Raw genomic sequence first — 17,199 nt, forward strand, 5'->3', positions numbered from 1 at the left:
AATAATAATAATAATAATAATAATAATAATAATAATAATAATAATAATAATAATAATAATAATAATAATAATAATAATATAATAATAATAATAATAATAGCAATAATAACGGTAGTAATAGTAGTACGGAAAACTGAAGTAATAAGATTTTTTCACATATTCAAAGTTTCGGACCTAAAAGTAACGCGTTACTTTCAAAGTAAAGTAACAGTTACTTTTTTGAGGCAAGTAACGCGTTACTAACGCGTTACATTTTAAGAGAAAGTAAAGTAACTTGTAACGCGTTACATTTTTACAAGTAACTTACCCAACACTGAACACCTCTGCCCTGTTTTAATTTCCTGATATCTTCATTGGACGCATACGACATTCTCAATTACCATATCAGTCCATACACCACTCCAAAAAGAGTCACTTCTGCCACATAAATTGATCGTATTCAATTGGATCCATTCTTGTCTCCAAGTCCTCCATTTGCTGGACATATAAGTGTACACACTTGGCAAAACTTATGCGACCCGCTGCATGCAAGTAAGGCAGTATGAGTTTTGTGGCAAGTAAATGTAATTGCCAGTCCTTTCTGGTCTAATAAACAGTAACATAATTTTCAGTTGCTCAAAATACTGCAACCACAATCTAGCTGTACAACTTCTTCAGCCTTCATACATGAAACAGCTATTACAGTATTTCTTGGAACGATGTCATTTCACTGCTGCTAAGCAAACATTCCTCAGTTGTTGTGAGACCATTCATAATGAGTGAAAGTCTAGTTTTTAGGTTGTCGATAATACTTTCATCCATTTGGCTGAAAGCTGTTCACATATGTTTCATCAGAGCAATAAACATATGCTAGAAAGTGAGCTCTCACTGCTCGTGAGCTCTCACTGTGCACGAACACTCAACACGTGCACAACGGAATTTGGTGCATAAACCGTCGCCCACAAATGTTCGTGGCCACTTCCTGACATCGTATGACCTATTGCTCCAAGGTATGACATAATAGCGCCAAATCCACCTAACCTAACTACAACATTTCCAAGACCACTGTCGCGTCTTGATGATTCGACAATCTCTACAACTTTGATATAGTGTGGTTGGTGAAATATCGCAATACAACTTCTATGATTATGTTTCGAACACTCGTCTTTCACCATTTTCAGGGCTGTATCAATTGTATTTACGTTGGAAGCATTCAAAATTATGAAAGGCAGAGGTTTCACTTGGGTAATTTGCAACGAGCTGTTTGTTTGTGCAGATACTTTGCGGTTAAAATCTGAGAACGAAATTGAAGATGTAGAAAAACTTTTTCGTTTCTTAATAATGTATAGGCCTACATAAGGTGCATAATAAGTTATATAATAAATCTTATATAGAATCTGCATCAAGTTACGTAAAGGCAAATTAAATGCACCATTTTAAAGCTCATAAAATTATCTTCAACTTTTATTAAAACAATTTTCCTCATTTCTACTTTTTCTTCTAATATAAACATAAAAAAGTTATATTTGGTTTGACAGTTTTTATACACATAACAAATTTAAACTTATCAAAATTGAAGTTTGACAAGATAAGTATAATGGAAACTTAATTTCAGTCTTTCCTGTATACATATATACTTGATAAATATCCAAAATGTCATAAAGAAAAAAAGTTATAGGCCTAGTCGCCTAAAGTCATCAAATTGAAGTTTCATGGCTGCCATCTTTGTCTGCCATTTTGAGAGGAAGCACATGTCGGAGAGTAGGGGACTTTTGATATGTCAAAGCACATTAACAAAGGAAATTATCCTGAAAACTTCAGCATTATGGGATTTCTTTCCAACTTAAGGTATTTTAGGCACAAAATGCCTGGACTATAATGTGACATCTTGTATGTCTAACTGCGAAAAACTCCTGTGCCCCTAACAATGAAAACTACAAAGTTTCCACGTGTAAGTGAGGAAAAGCCGCGGCTGAAATCACTGCATTTATACATTGGCACTCAAACGAAAAGTACAGTTATGAAGCTTGCCTCTTGTGTGATGTGGGGAGCGTGCGACGTGCCAAGTTCCAGCAGAAATGTGCGAGCATTGACACACCAGATTTTTCTTTGTACCGCTGCTCCAGGGTCTGAATGGATTGATGAAACCTCTCACCGTGCTCATCAGACACAGCTCCTAGGTTTGGGAAAGAAAGACAGGTGACTGTGTAGAAAATGCACTTTCATTGACATGTTGCATCCCATAGTGTGCAGGTTTGACAACAACTCCACTAGTTGCACATAGTTCACACTTTTGTTATTTCCCAGAAAGTTTTCTGAGACACTCTTAAAAGAATTCCAGGTTTTTCGTTCCACCTCAGTCAGTTTTGATTCGAATATGTCATCTTTCATCAATTGACGTATCTGGAGTCCAATGAATACATCTTCTTTTAGTTTAGCATCTGATATTTTTCGGAAGTTTTTCTGGAGATACTTAATTCCTTGTCCTTCCTTTCCCAACCCTTTCACGAACACCGTCATAAGGCCTAATTTAATGTGCAGGGGAGGCAGAAAAATTTTCTTGGGACCAACAAGGGGTTTCTCTTTCACATTCTCAACTCCGGGAATGAGGGATGTACGAGTAGGCCATTCTCTTATGTGTACTGCAGATCCCGTGCTCTACTGTCCCACTCACACAGAAAACAACAATATTTTGTATAGCCCAACTGTAACCCTAACAACAAACCATTCACCTTCAAGTCGCTACATGTTCCACTGATGCTCAGCATATCTCACTTTGTCGAAAAGGAGTTTCACATTTTGATACGTCTCCTTCAAATTAACGGAATATCCAATTGGAATGGAACGGTAAGTATTACCGTTGTAGGGGAGAACACACTTCATACTTGCTTTTGACGAGTCCAAGAACACACGCCACTCATCGCCATTATAATTTATTTGTAATGCCTGCATCAGTCCTTCCACGTCAGTACAATATATGCAATCATCACTACTGCTGTAAAATTTTGGGAAAGTCATGTTGTTTATCACGGTAAAATGTTACTTTCGTTCCTTCTGAAGAAGGTTCCAACCTTGAAGTCTTGAAGCTAAGAGTTCAGCTTGTTGTTTGGGTAGGTTCAAGTTTCTAATAATGTTGTTCGGTTCCTCTTGCATTATCAAATGTGGTTCTCTGGTACGTGCACTGTATGTAGGGCCTTCACCCTCAGTATTCATAACATCTTCACTTTCATCAACATCATTGCTGTCTACTGTCCATACGTCTGGCAGCACTGGCACAGAAAAACCTTTACCATGTGGGATGGGTTTTCTAGCTGATTGTAGATCTGGGTATTGTACTGATCGTTTATCCTTGGCGATTATTCCCTTTACATTTGACAAACAAAATTAACAGTCGTGTACACGATCACGTGATTCAAACCATAACATTAGTGTAGCATATGACATACACTTGTGAGAATCACGTAACCAGCCCCTTAGAGTTACTGCACCGGTTTTACAACAGAATGTCGGTGCCCAGGGATTATCTACATCGACTTTCGATCAAAAATACAATTCATACGCTTTATTCACAACAGGCGTTATCTTACACATGTTAGTGAGCTTCGGTTTTGGAGTTATCCGTCTACACACATAACAGAAGTTGTCAGGATTATTTTTACACTTCCTAAGCATTTTCAAAATTGTATCACTACAAAACACAACAACGGTTTCAAATGTTACCCAGTACACAACAAAAGATCCACAAGTTATGAGTCACAAGAACCACGTTTCAATGTTATTTTCTATTAGCAGAATACGTCAAGAGAAAATGCAGATCACCACACCAACAAGCAAGGAAGTAAACATATAATATTGATGCTCAGTTGTTTCACCGCCGTCCGATGTTGCCAGGTGTACGTGGGGAAAGTTAGTTCCGACTGGTTCCGACGGTAAAGTTTCCACTTTTACCCGCAACGTTGTTTCAACTTTCGTCTACAACGGGGGCTGGAAGTAATGTATTTTCCATTAATGATAATCGTTTGTATTTTATATATTGCAATGTATGAATAACGCATGCTGTATGTAGTATATATATCATTGTTATAAAAAGGATACATTAATAACAAATCCAAATTAGTCCCAGAATGTAGAAACTTGTAATTACATTTTCCGAATTTTCCAAAAATTGAGACCTGATACGCAAAAACTGTAATTATTTTCGAATTCAGTGGGACAAATATTTCAGAATCGCCTATTAGTTTTTAGGAAAGAAATTTGGTGTTGAACAGTGTAATTTCCTTCTCTTCTAGAAGTGCGATACAAAACTTATAAATCGCTATGCAAATCAAGAAAATCTAAAAGAAACGCATATATATATATATATATATATATATATATATATATATATATATATATATATATATATATATATATATATATATATATAAATAGAGAGAGAGAGAGAGAGAGATTTAATTACAATAACTATACCATGAAAATAATTTTTAGTAGTTCCCAACAAGGTGTGCCCCAATGAAATAATCCTGGTCACGAACTTGGTCGGGGGTCAGTCAGGGACGGATAATGTCGTTGGGAGGCGCCCTTCCCTTTGCCCCCTCTAGCTTCGTCACTGATACGGGCTTTATTCAAATACCAATGTGTCAAAACCCTGCTGGAAGTATCTGTTAAGTACATGATATGATCTACTGAAACCAGTTTGCGGATAATATTTGTGAAAGTACTAAATGTATTTAACTGCCCTTTCACAATGTAAAGGCATAGTGTGTCGTATCATTTTTGTTTCAGACTGAGTCACCATACATGTTCAAACATTTGTCCCATTCTGTGTCCATCTACGAATGAACTCCATGTAAAATTTGGAAAAGTAGCAATGAAACTATTGTCGGACGACTGCCTTCATCTTATTATATGTGTGCTGACTTTTCAAAGCTTTCCTTAGAGGACCAAAGATATGAAAGCTATGAGCTGAAAGATTGGGGCGTTAAAAAGGGTGACACAATATTTTCCAATTGAATCTTTGGAACAAGTTCTAAAAGTCACGTGCTATATGAGAACGTGCATTATCCAGAAGTCTATATATCAGGTCATTTGTTTCTAATGTACTTGCAAAGGTGGGTCAGATCGCGCAGTTGCGTTCGGTATTAATTATTTTTCCAGGTTCCTTGAAGTTACGCATGATTGATCCGGGGCAATGAAAGTAGACGGTAACCATGACTTTCCCTGAAGAAGCATATGACTTGAATTTCTTGAGGAATGGGAATGAGGCGTGTTATCAGTACATACTGGAAGATTCTGAGGAATTGGTTCACAATGGTGACACAAGGATTCATTTGCAGTAACAGTACGTAACAAGAAGTCCTCCTCCCTTTCTAACTGGCAGAGCAACAAATTTTCAAGACAACACGTCATACGCTCCAATTTTTATCCCTTCTTCAACATGCTTGGAATCCGTTAAGTGGATAGTTCATAATACTCCAGGTGTTTCACAATCTTCTGAGCAGTGCCGTAACTCATATTGGATTTCTACGCTATCGGTCGAATAGCTTATGACACTTTTGTAGAGTTGTCCGTTTATATAGAGAGAGTTCAAAAATTCATTCCGAAGTGCATGTAGGTGGTTCTTATTATGAGAAAAGGATTGAAATTTTAACTTTTCTCCTTGTGTATATGTATGTAATGGAAATTTCTGAATGACAGGAACAATGTGAAAAATGGAGTAACAAGTGTGTTTTTGGTTGAACATGTGTTTCATGCGGAAATGAAATGAAATGAAATCTTTGTTTTACGTCCCACGGATATGCCGGTTAGGCTAAAGGAGACGGTGATGATGAGAGATGAATGAAATGGTGGAATGAAGAAAGTGGGAGGAAACGGGAGAACCCCTAGAAAACCCACGAGCACGGTGTTTGTCCACCACAAAGTCCACACGGCGCGAGCTGGGATCGAACCAGGGACCCCAAGCACCGGAGGTGAACGCTCTACCACTGAGCCACCGCGCCCCCAATGTTTCATGCGGCTGACACGTACTGAGAAAATGTAAAACACTATTCATTGAAAAGTTGTTCAATAGTATTCGTTGGATAGTATCAGGATCTATCTAAAACTATTAAAGTACTGAGTGATGCTATCACTATAAGGTACATATAATTTATCGATCATTGATATTTTATTAGTATATTCGCAAAAATGTGTAGGAGAATTGACTTGTACCTCTAAGCTAAGATACATCATTTTCAACATTCACTGTAGTGGAGTGTTTCTATGTTTGTCTTGCTTTCTCCAACAAAAGCTGAATTAGTATTCCTGTGACCGAACTAAAGAATAAATATAATTTTTAAATAAAATTATTATGTAGTATAGAACTGTAGTTCATTGCTTGTTTTATAATTTCCATATAGTCTTATTTATATTCTCTTTCAAGGATTTGTGTCCTCAGTTTCCTGGGCGAGCTATTCACGTCGAACTTCCAAACTTACCGCGACCTGAGTTGGGACATCCCTGCCCAACTACTGCTGTTAAGTACAAACAAGTTTTTCATCCATTTATGGAACTACCACCAACACCAGAAGACGTGGAGTTGGTTATTAAAAGAATTCAGAAATACGTTCTCTCAAACAGGATTCGAGTTCACGATTTTTTCACTGTAAGTATTAATATAATTTAATTGTAGGTGTCAAAAGTTTCTACCGTATCCACTCATTCAATCTATCCACCTACTCACTTATTCCATCCACTTATTTAATCTATCCACCTACTCACTTATTCCATCCACTCATTCAATCTTAAATGTGAAAGTTGAAGGCATGGTGGCTCAGTGGCAGAGCGCTCACTTCCAGTTCGACAGGTCCCTAGTTTGATCTCAGGTTATGTGAGTTTCCGTCTCCATTAACTTCAGGGCGTAAGTGGGGGACGCAAAACCGGAAATGTCACTTCATGTAATTTAAAAGTAGAAGATTCATGCAATGTTATTACACAGTATTTACATTGTTTCTTTTTGCACTAATTCTGATAGGTAGTATAGGTATACATGAAAGTAAAATCTGTGTATAAATTCGTTTTGTACTGCAAACGAAAGTCGTGATATGAAATCCGATCAAAATGCATAATCATGCAAGTTTATTGACTCATTAAACATAGTACAGATGTATCTCTAATATGTTAGGTTCAAATAATTCAACCTACGAAAGTAAGTATGAAAGAAATGAAAACGGTTTTTTTTTTTATTTTGTGGGACAGACAGGAAACCCAATCAAGCTTTTTAGAACTATTTGCACAATTGCACATATTATTAAGTACTCTCTTATGTTGGGTGGGGGCGCGGTGGCTCAGTGGTAGAGCGTTCACCTCCGGTGATTGGGGTCCCTGGTTCGATCCCAGCTCGCGCTGTGTGGACTTTGTGGTGGACAAACATCGTGCTCGTGGGTTTTCTCGGGGTTCACCCGTTTCCTCCCACTTTCTTCATTCCACCATTTCATTCATTTCTCATCTTCACCGTCTTCTTTAGCCTAACCGGCTTAACCGTGGGACGTAAAACTTAAAGATTTCATTTCATTTCTCTTATGTTGGGAACTTTGTCTATAACACCGAATCAAAGAATTACTATATTCTGGAGAAAATATCTTATAAGTTAGTGACTTTAAAGCCATGAGCATAGTACCTGCTGTCTACCCAAGGCAAGAGAGAATCCTTTATGGCTGACCACAATTTTCTTAATATTTAGGATACTCTTGACCCTTTCAATCAGCTTTCCATTTTCAACACAATAGGAGAAAGTGGATTAGAATCTGGAAGCTTACGTGTGATTGCATCCGGGAGCTAAAATTGTGATGTAAAATAATACTTTGGATACATTTAGAAAGATATTTAGTATTATTGTTAGTAGTAGTAGTATTGTTATTATTTTGTGGTTATTATTATTGTTATAGTTTAGTATTATTATTATTCTGTGGCGCGTCTTACCTGCAGATCTCCGATGACATTGATGGATTAGTGGTAAAGATGGTAAAGTAGCGTCAGCAAACTGGAGAGCGAGAAGTTCAAACGAAAATTCTTCTCCAAATATGACGACTCTAAAAACAGACAAGCAACTTTGCAAATGCGGCTCTCAGGGATTGAACAGCGGCTTGGTACCTTAAACAAGACATATGTTCCTCGATATACTCAAAGTGCAGATTTGCAAAGACGGAGGTTTTACCAGATGGGATAGCAAAAGAAGGTTTGAGATTTTGATAGGCGGTCTGTTAAATGTTCAACGATGTAGGCGACACCAGAACGATTTGGTTGCGAAAGGATTTATTGAAAAGACTTGTGTTAACAGACCATCGTACAAGAATGATTAATATTAACTTTAGGTTTAAGGATAGGTTTGACTTTAGGTAGGGAGGTTTGAGTAGTAGAAGAATATAGAACCATACAATGTTTGATACATGGGCGGTGCATCAGGATCATATCTTAAAGTTTGATCAAACGATAGCTATGATATTAACCCTAGACTGCATGATTTTTTTTATTTTCTGTAAAAAAAAATAGTTTCATAAGAGAAAAGAAAAATGAGTAACGGAAGTACTGGTACACTTAATAGTGCCATCTAGGCGGAAACTATGGAATTACAACCAGCTTCCAACGTTCCTAATCTGGTTCAACATGCATTAGCAACTACACACTGTAGGAAAGAACCATTTACACTGGTCGGCAAAATGAAACTTTTTTTCGCTCCCACGAACGAAAATAGGTGATTCCTATAGGCTCCTGAGTTCGAATCCGTAACCCGTTTTTCTCCAGGACATACCAGTTTTCAGGGAGGAGGGGGTCTTTCAATATCCGCCCAAAGATGTTATTCTCCACCCATAATAATTTGCACGTTATAATTTAAATATCAATATAAATTATGCAGATAAAATTGCATAAAAAGTTAAAGTTTAACACTTACGTGTCAGTTGGTTTTCCTACTCCTCTTGTAATTACTACAGGGTGTCTCGTGTGTCACACTCCAACAGAAGTCTGCCAGCATATTCACACTTCATTTACCACTGTAGTGCCTCTCCATGGTAGCTATTTGCTGGTGAAACCTTTCCCCGTTTTCGTCAGAGACCTCCCTCAAGCTGTACATTTCAGGGAAAAAGTCCAGGTGGCAATGCAGGAAGTGTAACTTTAGGGACATATTACGTACCTTGTTACGAAATGAAGTAATTAAGCTGCCCACAATGTCTTCGTAATCAGGTGACTTATGATTCCCTAGAAAGTTAATGCACACTTCTCGAAAGGCCTCCCAAGCCTCACTTTCCACCTCATTAAGCTTAGAAGAAAATGTAGTATCCTTAAAAACGTCTCTGATTTGAGGTCCCGCAAAAACACCTTCTTTTACCTTGGCCTCGCTGAGCCTTGGGAATAGTTTTCTGAGATGATTAAATGCTTCACCGTCCCGGTTCAGGGCCTTGACGGAGACCTTCATGAGCCCTAATTTGATATGAAGGAGTGGTAAGAATATTTTCTCCTGATCCACAAGACGTTCATTAGCCACGTTTATCTCCCCTGGGACCAGTTGCTTCCTTGGCGGCCATTTTGTGATGGTGTACTGATCTTTGGCTCGACTATCCCAATGACACAAGAAGCAGCAGTGCTTTGTGTAACCTCCTTGTAAACCGGTGAGGATGGCAATAACAGTAAGATCAGCGCATACAGACCACTGGAACTGTTCGTACTTTATTTTCTGCAATAGGTTTTGCATGTTCTCGTATGTTTCTTTCATATGTACAGTATGAGCAATAGGGATGACTGGCTTTTCATTGCCATTGTGTAGTAACACTGCCTTGAGACTTATCCTGGAGGAATCTACGAATAGCCTCCAATCTTCATTGTTGTAGTTCAACTTCAGTTATCCCTTAAGCGATGGAATCTCACTCCAATACACCAAATCACCATCCTTTGTAAAATTAGGAACTATGCTCACCTCTCTTTTCCTACACATCGATATATTCACATCTTGGTTTAGTAGATTCCATTGTTGAAGTCATGATGCAAGCAACAGGACCTTAGACTTGGGAAGGTTTAAGTCTCTGATCAGATCATTCAGCTCTTCCTGACTTATCACATGTGGTTCATTAGTGTCAGGTACTGGAGTGTAATTGGGAACTGACTGTGTACTCGAAGATTGTGCAACATCCTCACAAGCAGCAGGTTTTTCATCGGATGAAACACTGCACAGGGTGTATGAGTCTGGTGGTACGGGTACAGGTATACAAACATCATGTTTCACAGGTCTCCTCGCGGAATTCAAGTTAGGATACTGTATTTTATGCTTCATGTTTTTTGAGAAACCTTTTATATTAGTCAGGCAGAAGTAACAGTTTGAAACATGATCACGGGGCTCGCGCCAAACCATACGTACGGCGAACGGCATCGATTTATGTGTACCTTTCAACCATCCTGTGAGAGTACGCGCACACGAGTTACAACTTTGTTTCGGAGCTCAAACGCGATCCTGGTCGCCGATTTTACACCCGAAGTACAGATGGTAGGCTGTCTTCAGGAACGGTGACAATGGCCTACTTTGTCCCTTGAAAATCACTTCCCCACATATGTAGCTGAATGAATCTGTCGAATTGTTGCAAGTTCTCGGCATGTTCGTTTAACACAAATGTCAATATTTCACGCAGAAATATTTTTCACCTACGGTATACACAGGCACAGCGTAACATCACCTTCTAACACGAAGATCAACTCGACACTGAAATATTAGTTTCACGCAACAACGTGGTGTATGTCTTGGTGCCTTTTTTTCAACAATCTGTCTGTCGTCTAGACAAAAGGAAGCCGACGAATGATCGTAAGTTGATTACGAAACCTTTCTTCGTCAATAACGCCTAGGTTTTAGTGTATGCAGTGTGGAACGATAATAAATCTTTGCAACCCAAGGGGAGGGGGTACGTTTCCGGGGGGTCGTGAGCTAGAGAAAAGAATGCTCCTGGGATATAGCCTAGCAACAGTTCTTGGATTAAGATAAAAATTCAGAATTATGCGCTCCAAACACGGAAAACACAAATTAAACATAACTTTCTTACAAGGCTGTCTATATTCTTTATTATAAATTAGCGAGAAATGTTACAGTTTCGGAAGTATATCACTTCCTTCTTCAGACAACTATTAAGATGGACACAAGGCCTTTTTATAAAAATATCTATGACGGAAAACACATATTAAATACGAAAAATACGATTCTTCTGTCAATTATGGAAACACCACTCCGCCAAAAAAAAAAAAAAAAAAAAAAAAAAACTTACGTGCTGGAACTTTCTCGATGAGATATTCGTAATCAGCTTCTCAAAATCTATCCGGTACATCCTTTCACGCTCGTAAAAATTCAGAATTTTGCACTCCAAACACGGAAAACACATATTAAATACGAAAAATACGATTTTTCTGTCAATTATGGAAACAGCAACCCGCCAAAAAAAAAAAAAAAAAAAATTACGTGGTGGAACTTCCTCGATGAGATATTCGCAATCAGCGTCTCGAAATCTATCCGGCACACCCTTTCAGCCTCGTGGGAGGATTTTCATGCCGACCAGTGTTATTTACCACTATAACCCATATCTGCCCCATTATGCATTGTAGCGTTATGTTTTGGGACAATGGAGAATTAAAAAGAAATAATCCTCATAAGAGGATGTTAGGCGGCTGGCAGGCTCTGCAACAGAAAACAGACTGCCCACGAAGTATAGCGGGATGACTGATGATAGACAGTTGTGTAAAATAGCCCTTCCTGTCTAACGAGAATTTCCCAATACGGTAAACTTGCATTGTTCTCTAGATGATGAATTTGGTCTTAACACAGAGCGTAACTCGAACAGTTCTTGAAGGAAACATAGAAGTTATATCATTTGACGAGTTTCTCGTGACACCATTGGGAACAGCGATAATAACACTACTTAACACTCGAGTCACAGCCTTCGGCATACGCAAGTGTCTACGGAACAACGAAAATGAAACAATGAATACAAGTTTCGCTCTGCAGCGGTGAATTAAAACTAAGTTCAACAGCACTCTCGAGGAGGTTGTGGAAATTAGGGTGAAATTCAGCCTCATACTTGCAGATGTATTTGGACTTTGGTTAAGTTCCAATCGCGGACGCGATGACGTGAACTTACTACATCTTGATGAATAATAGAGATCCCTTCCTCAGAGAGATCAGAAACTTGGGGTTTTAAACAATTTGAAAATGATTAACATGAACTAATTTAAATTTGTGCGGAAAAGTAGGGATACTTGGAGAAGTTTCATTGGATCCTGATAATATCATACGTAGGCAGTTTGATACGCATGCCTATCAACTTTAAGTAGTCAGATGCCACGCCCTTACACAGGTAATGGTCAGTAAAAAGAAGGAAGAGAAGCTTAATTAAAGAAGATCTTACCTACACACAAGAGTTCAAAATACAGTAAGTTTAAATTTATGATGATACATGCTATACATTTATACAGAGACTGACTCAGAAGTCGTAAATATCTATTAATATCAACATTATACTTTACATCCTATATTCTAGAATATAATAATTTTGAATAACACTAAACAGCAGCTTGCAAGTCTCAATTGGGGTAGAAGTAACCTTATTTATATTTTAAAATTTTGGACACAATTTTATGAAATAAAATTTACAGTTTTGTGTAGCACTTCATATCAAAATATTAATTTCCATAAGTAGAAGCTTTGCTTTGTATATACTTAAACACAAACAAACTATTTGCTGAGCAAAACAATATATTCACATAAAAAACTACATACGTGTTACAGTTTCGCCAACTAACATCTTGGCTTCATCAGACACTATCTAGATGGTGTCTGATGAAGCCAAGATGTTAGTTCACGAAACTGTAACACGTATGTAGTTTTTTTTATGTGAATATATTGTATTGCTCAGCAAATAGTTTGTTTGTGTTCAAAATATTAAGGTGAAAAGTCATATTAACAGTTATACAAACAATATTGAGTAATACATTTGAATATAGTTCTTCCTGTGAAAAGAAAACAGAATATTTAATCTTATCTTGCCTGAACATGCCTGCTAGGATCTTGAGGCATACTGCTGGTCTGGCAAGATAAAGAGAACGAGAGAGAGGGGGAGCGACACAGAAGAGGTCTGGAGTAGACGATTGGAAAGAGAAAGAGCAGACGTCTCTTATAATCAAAACAGAGAAGTGAAAGATTTGTAGAATCCAGTTTACTATTCTGTCATTTTTAAAAGTAAGAAATATTCTTTCACAGAATTATTACGAGATAGAGTAAAAGAAAATAATTATTCCTACCATTCTTGTAAAACCCTCTTTGAATGATGATTGAAAGAGTAAATAGGTTGTGACTTGTCGTGGATGTACAGGGTGTTTGGACGAACTCCGAAAATATTTGAGACGAAATTTTAGCCACGACATATCTGTGAATAGTGTAGAGATTAGGTTCAAATAAAAGCCTTTCTTATTCAGGCTTTGGTCCTGTTGTGACTTCCACTTCACTTGCGCCGTTACTTCAACCTTTGCATTATTTGAGCCAGAAAATGACGAAAATTTAATACAGACAAATGACCAACATTTATAAACTAATGAATCTGATGTAAACTAAACATATCAAGCAGTTTGTGTTGATCTTTTCTTGGAGAATTTGAATAAATTTTGGAGGGACAGTCCCCTGTAGATACGGGTCTGCCGCAGACATGTATTGTAATGTAGATTAAGTAAAAAAAAAAAAATGTTTTCGGTACTTAAAAAAATGCTGCTGCACAAAAATATATTTATCCTTCCGCTTGTTCCTGCCTAAGAAATTAAGGCTGTTATCTCGTCATTGATTTATACAGAAATCATGTTTTTGCTATTTCCAAATGAATAACAACAAACAAGTGAAATATTCTATTTGTAATGGAAACCTTACTGTTTCATCTTGCGTTATCGCAGGTGATAATAATCGACTAATGAACGTCCCTAATTTCTTATTATCTTTTTAGCTATGAAACTTTACATTCGCAATTCGTATAATACGCTTTCTTAATAGAAATTGAAAAGATTAATAAAGGAATATTCAGAACAATGTCCTAAGTTTGAGGGTTAAGTAAGATATATATGCAAAAAACGATTAAGCGCCTGCATAGCTTGTTCACATGTACTCCCATGCGCAAAAAAAATTGCGCGTATACTGTAACTCAAGATTTTTCGCATTTATTCAATTTTCCTTACGTTTATGGGTAAAATTCAGTTATTAGTATGTGGAGATAATAGAAAGCAATTCATCTAAGGAGATATTTTCAAAAAATATTATAAAATAATAAAAATATAAGCAAAAAACAAAATTATGCTCGGTTTTGTGTATACTGGCAACGATGATTTCTAGGGATTTTTTCAGTAACAGATCACAATTGCGGAGGGAATTCAGTAGGGGAATCGAGAAATTGGATCAAGGAACTGGATAGTGGACTAATATGTTGCATTTATTGGTTAAAACCTAGTGTGTAGATTGCCTGCCAAATATAAATTAGCTTCTGTAACTAAGATGTCGTACGAAAATATAGAATTAAACAGAAAAACTCTTATCTTAAGGTTCGAAGCGATACGCACCATGGTTATGAAGATTATTTCTTTAAAAAAAGAGCCAACACAACGTAGCCTCTGTGGTTAGGTGGATAGAGTGGCGGAGTCGTAGTTATTTTATAATTTTGACACTACATCGAATCCCATCCCATCCCATCCCATTTTTTTTTTTTTTTTACAAAACATTATAGGAAGTGTATAATTTTGATGTTAATAAGAAGCGAAACAATATAATAAGGAAATAATTTATTTTTAGTATCCTTTAATCGACGTATTTATTCAGTATTAGAATACGTGTACTATTGGAAACAGTTATTGTTTTCAGTTTATAGTCTTGCATGTTACTTCCCGTTCTTGAACAGCAGACAACTCACTTCGGGTTTGTGTGTCAGGAAGAACATACGCGACCTTGAAAGTCTGTCCAGTCTTACCCCTTGTTACATCGACCTGATGTTAAATGATCGTTTGTGTGTGTGTGTGTGTGCTTGTTTTTTGCTTTTTAGAGTATTGACTTTCTCTCTTTCTCTTTTTTTTTCATATCCACAAGTGCAAGAATGCTTTCGCTGAACGTAACTAAATTATACAGATCTATGTATGCCGAACACGAATATTTCCAAATATAGAATGAATATGAACGATAATCATACCATATTTCTACATTATATAGTAGCGTGAAAAACTGATATTAAAATGATATAACAAACAGGCATAAGCTTTTTTTTCTACCATGGCAACACATTAAATGTAACTCATTAAATTTTGGGAATTACAAATCATCACCTTACGTGTCGTTGTATTCCTATTCTTTTTCACGTTCAAGCGACGAAAGAAGAAATTGTAGTAATAGTGATAAAAATCGAATTCGAGATTTCAATGAATTCAAGTTTCACGCCCCCACATATCGAAAAAGTGATTTTGATGTCTGTCCATCTGTTCGTTTGTTGGTTCGTCACGCTTTTACATGCATTCAAATAGAGGCCATACTGTTCGACGTATCTGGACCTAAGTCTAGACATGAAGTTTTTATAACACTTTATCGTTTCGAATACTATATTCTCCGACAAATAAAAATAAGGGTAGTTTACTGAAGGATGAAAATTTAAAATAATTAAATTGTTTCAAAAATAGCTGTAAAGATTTTGCTTATTTTTTTTTTTTACAAATATAGTTTGAATCATTGCTCTGAAAAAATACGTAAGGTGTAATTTACTGTATGGGATGCGTTTTTTCGAACAATTTTCTCAATCACATTTTATAAATAAATGTATCATTAATAACCTAACAATATGACACACTTCGTTCGTCCTGTAAACATTCAGAAGGGTAGTTTAGCCTACTCTTCGACGATTTTCCCATTACCGCCTGACCCAATTTTGTTCATATTTCATAAATAAATGTCACATAAATAACCTAACGATACGGCATAATTCCATCATCTTAAAAAGCTAGAAGTGGTATAATACTTATCGGAGTAAGATTTACCCTACGATTTTGTGGAGAACGACTCAGGCAATTTTGTTCGTATTTCATAAATAGCATAACTCGTTTGTCCTGAAAAGATACACACGGGATATTTTATTCTTGGGGATGACTTTTTTTGACGATTTCTCAGAAAGTACTCAGACGCTTTTGCTCATAGTTCACATACAATTATTTCCTTAATAATTCTAATATATGGCATAAGTTATTTCTAACAGAAATATGACCAATGGGTACTTTACTTTTGGACATAAGTTGCTTCGAACAAAGGTTTCCAAAAACACGTTATTTTATTCGCATTTCCCAAATAAATGTTTCAGTAATAGCTGCAGCCTAACACGAGTCAGTTTAAGAAATTCGAGCGAGAAAATTCAGTGCGTTTCATCCGTACCCATTCTTAAATATATTTTTAAATGTTACACCTAATCACAATTTTCCTAACAAAATCGAAACTTCTATTTAAATGTGCCTTGTTGTTGCCAAATGGTTCAAGTCCATTGATTCTGGATTTGATTCCCGGTGAGAGCTAGTGTATTTTTATCCAACGTTAAGGTATAGGTAATAAGTAGGTGCAAAGAGAAAAGTGTTGAAACAAGCCTAACCAACCTAATAAATAATACAAAGAAATAATACAATATTACGAAATTATAGAAGAAACGTTGTTAATATTAGATATTTGCGTGTGAGATTGTCCAACCGATGACTGTCAACTCCAAAGGTAAGAAAGTGAAACATCCAATACCAGGTTAATCAGTGGTCTCTAGGTAAACCTATCCTACTAGGAAGTGATTGAGATACCAAAAAATGTTGTAATCGATGGGAGACATGTTAGGAGAATACATTGGGTGAGAGACTTTAATTCATGAATAGTCTGAACCTTAGTTGGTGTATTGAAGTGCGTAGGTGGTGTGTGTTTAGCACATCGGGTTCCTTTCTTGTTAATCCCAGCATTCTAGACCGGATGCAGTTATTCCCGGTAGAAAATACTATATATATATATATATATATATATATATATATATACATTTCTATTACTATTAAAGTAAATAATTACACTCATTCCCTCAATGTGATACTTGTTTGTTTAATTGTATACAGAGAGCTGATCCGTGGAAAAATCGCTCATAATAATAAATAAAATAAACTCGACAAATATTCTTGTATATC

The 17,199-nt window shown here is 36.6% G+C and overlaps 1 protein-coding gene across 1 annotated transcript in view; it reads left to right on the forward strand.

The window, feature by feature from the left end:
• LOC145679576 (uncharacterized) overlaps positions 1-17,199 on the forward strand; it is a 694,799-nt gene that overhangs the window by 369,337 nt on the left and 308,263 nt on the right. The window contains exon 6 of the mRNA XM_081750156.1: positions 6,401-6,622. Coding sequence (XP_081606282.1) covers positions 6,401-6,622 — 222 coding nt within the window. The remainder of the gene's footprint in view (positions 1-6,400; positions 6,623-17,199) is intronic.

The sequence above is a fragment of the Thermobia domestica genome, chromosome 1 (genome assembly GCF_964235325.1).
Source record: "Thermobia domestica chromosome 1, izTheDome1.hap1.1, whole genome shotgun sequence".
NCBI lineage: Eukaryota > Metazoa > Arthropoda > Insecta > Zygentoma > Lepismatidae > Thermobia > Thermobia domestica.